The sequence below is a fragment of the Lolium rigidum genome, chromosome 7 (assembly GCF_022539505.1).
Source record: "Lolium rigidum isolate FL_2022 chromosome 7, APGP_CSIRO_Lrig_0.1, whole genome shotgun sequence".
Classification (NCBI taxonomy): Eukaryota; Viridiplantae; Streptophyta; class Magnoliopsida; order Poales; family Poaceae; genus Lolium; species Lolium rigidum.
Window position 1 is genome coordinate 145,566,896 of NC_061514.1, and position 2,497 is coordinate 145,569,392.

General features: G+C 46.5%; 1 protein-coding gene across 1 annotated transcript; it reads left to right on the forward strand.

Moving 5' to 3' along the window:
• Nucleotides 1-770: 770 nt before the first annotated feature.
• LOC124674228 lies at nucleotides 771-1,304 on the forward strand. The gene has a single exon (XM_047210266.1). The coding sequence runs from the start codon at nucleotides 771-773 to the stop codon at nucleotides 1,302-1,304; it is 534 nt and encodes a 177-aa protein (XP_047066222.1).
• The last annotated feature ends 1,193 nt before the right edge of the window (nucleotides 1,305-2,497 follow it).

Below are 2,497 nucleotides of genomic sequence, written 5' to 3' on the forward strand. Positions count from 1 at the left end.
TTTACATCATCTGCTACGATACGATGTGATTTTGCTCTGGTTGGCATTTTGCACAACTGGCACATAGACCGGTGAGGCCAGGCAAGCAGTCCAAAGTCTATAAGTCATTTCCACGATACTGTGCTGAAACATTAAATAATATTATTTTTGCTCTAAATATAAACCATTTTAGCTTTCTTAAAAAGCTTATATTTTAGGATGGAGGTAGTACATTTATGTGTCTTAATTTAAATAATGCCAAAAATACTAAGACTATCCAGACATCGCAATTAAAGATGAGAGAATATAGTAGTATCATACCACGTAGTACTAGAAAATTTAATATCAAATAGATCTTGTACATATATTTGCATTGGGATTCTACAAATTAATAAATGTTGTAAAAATATGATACTACTATATGATATCATCCATTATGGAGATACTAACATACATTAGTATCATATAGATGATATTAGTATCAGGTCTATAAGTCATTTCCCTCATTTTGTGCTTATTACTCACATAAAGGATGACCAAGAGGCATTTACCGTGGAATTTGATCATTGTTTCTCACCTCATAAAGAAAGTCCATTTATGGCGAAATTACAGCTTTAGTACTGTACTACTAGTATCAAAAGATTTGCTCTCCCATTTATTCTCTTTGCCCATGAGATCTTATCTTACTGCGTAGTATATAAATCCACCAAAAGCCTAAGGTTTGCCTCATCTCCGTTCACCCCACACCGAACCACCAAAAACTTGACAAACCCATCAAGCCAGCGCTCAAAATGGCAGCAAGGGTTGTGCTCTCCCTCCTCCTCGTCCTCGTCGTCGGCTCCCACACGGCCTCCTCCACCGTGGTGCAGACGTGCGTGAACGCGGTGGCGAGAGGGGGCCGCAGGGACCTAGAAGTCTTCTGCGTGACGACGCTCCAGGCGGCGCCAGGGAGCGCCACCGCGGACGCCCAGGGGCTGGCCGTAATTGCCACGAACTTGACGCTGGCCAACTATACGGCGGCAGTGGCCACGATCAAGGACCTGCAGAAGCGCGGGGGCTGGACGGCCAAGCAGCTGGGGGCGCTAATCACGTGTCGGCAGGGGTACATCCAGGCGCTGAACATGGTGCACAGCGCCGTCCACGCGCTGGCCACGGGGCAGAAGCAGGCGTACGTGGACACCATGGGCATAGTCAGGGAGGCCGCCCTCGACTGCGAAGAAGCTTTCGTCGATGCGGATCCGGAGGATAAGTCGATGCCGAGTAAGGTGAACTGGGACGCCAAGCTCCTGACCACCGTGGCCATGATGATCGTGATGTCGTTGTAGCAAGGAGGGTGCGTACGTAGATCTTGCCGTGGCCATTCCGCCAGTGGTAGTCAAATCAGTAGGCAGATGGATTGGTCGATGGAGAAGAAAATAACATGGGATGCGTGATTCGACTTATTTTTTGGAAAATGTTTTAAATCCTCCGAAGGCTGTGGCCCGAGCAACCTCCAGGTTGCAGCGTCGTTGGATGGGCGAAAACTCGTTTTTACCGACGCCAGTACCTACCCGAGTCCTTGCAACGAATCAGACTTCTCCAGCTCTCCTCTTGTGTTGGCCCACGCCATCTTGTATGATAATCTCCCTGTGTATAGTACGGTATACGTATTTTCCTTGGCCCCCTCCACGTTCCTCTGCACTGTACGAATAAACAGAGCGACAAGCAGAGGTACGTCGATAGCTGCGCCGCCGCCTGTCCACGCACTGGCTCTACCTCCGCCGTCCCTGCTCCCCGGCGTCCAACTCCGCCGTACAACGTCATCCTTGGTTGGCATCCATCTAGCTACAATTATTCAGTTAATAGGATCACCACTGCCAAACAGTTCACCTCATTTATCCATTTAATAATTCAGGACTATACAGATAAATGAGATAGACAATTAAAGCATGCATCAGGAACTTGCATATGATCCTAATGATCACTGCAAGCATCAGCAGGTGCTGAAACAAGCAAGAGCATGCATCAGCACAAGCTTTGGTGCCACACAGACATCAGGAGAAGCACAATTAAAGCACCAAACCATAGGACAGCAGTCAACCACCACTACTGATGATCATATGATCATCAGGACTTGACAAAGCATGCCAGTAAATGCTAGAACCAAGCCTAGCACCAATCCATGGATCATATAAATGAAATAGTCACAATTAAGCAACAATTGTATCATAGATAATCCAATCAATCATATTCAGAAGCAAACCATCCAAGGATGGAGCTATCTTGTAGCAAGCATGCTCAACAGGGCATTTTTATGAATAACAGCACAAGAGATAGCACACCAGGAGCACTGGCACTTGCAGAATGCAAGGATTATGCACAATAATCAAGCCAGGGGCTAGGAAATGAACACATATGAGAGGCATGACACATATAGCAATAGCTGGAGCAGCATAGCAAGCCATGAGCATCACAGCATGCTCATGAGCAAGTATAGAAGCACCACAGGAAAAGGAATTGCATGTACATGAGCATAAGG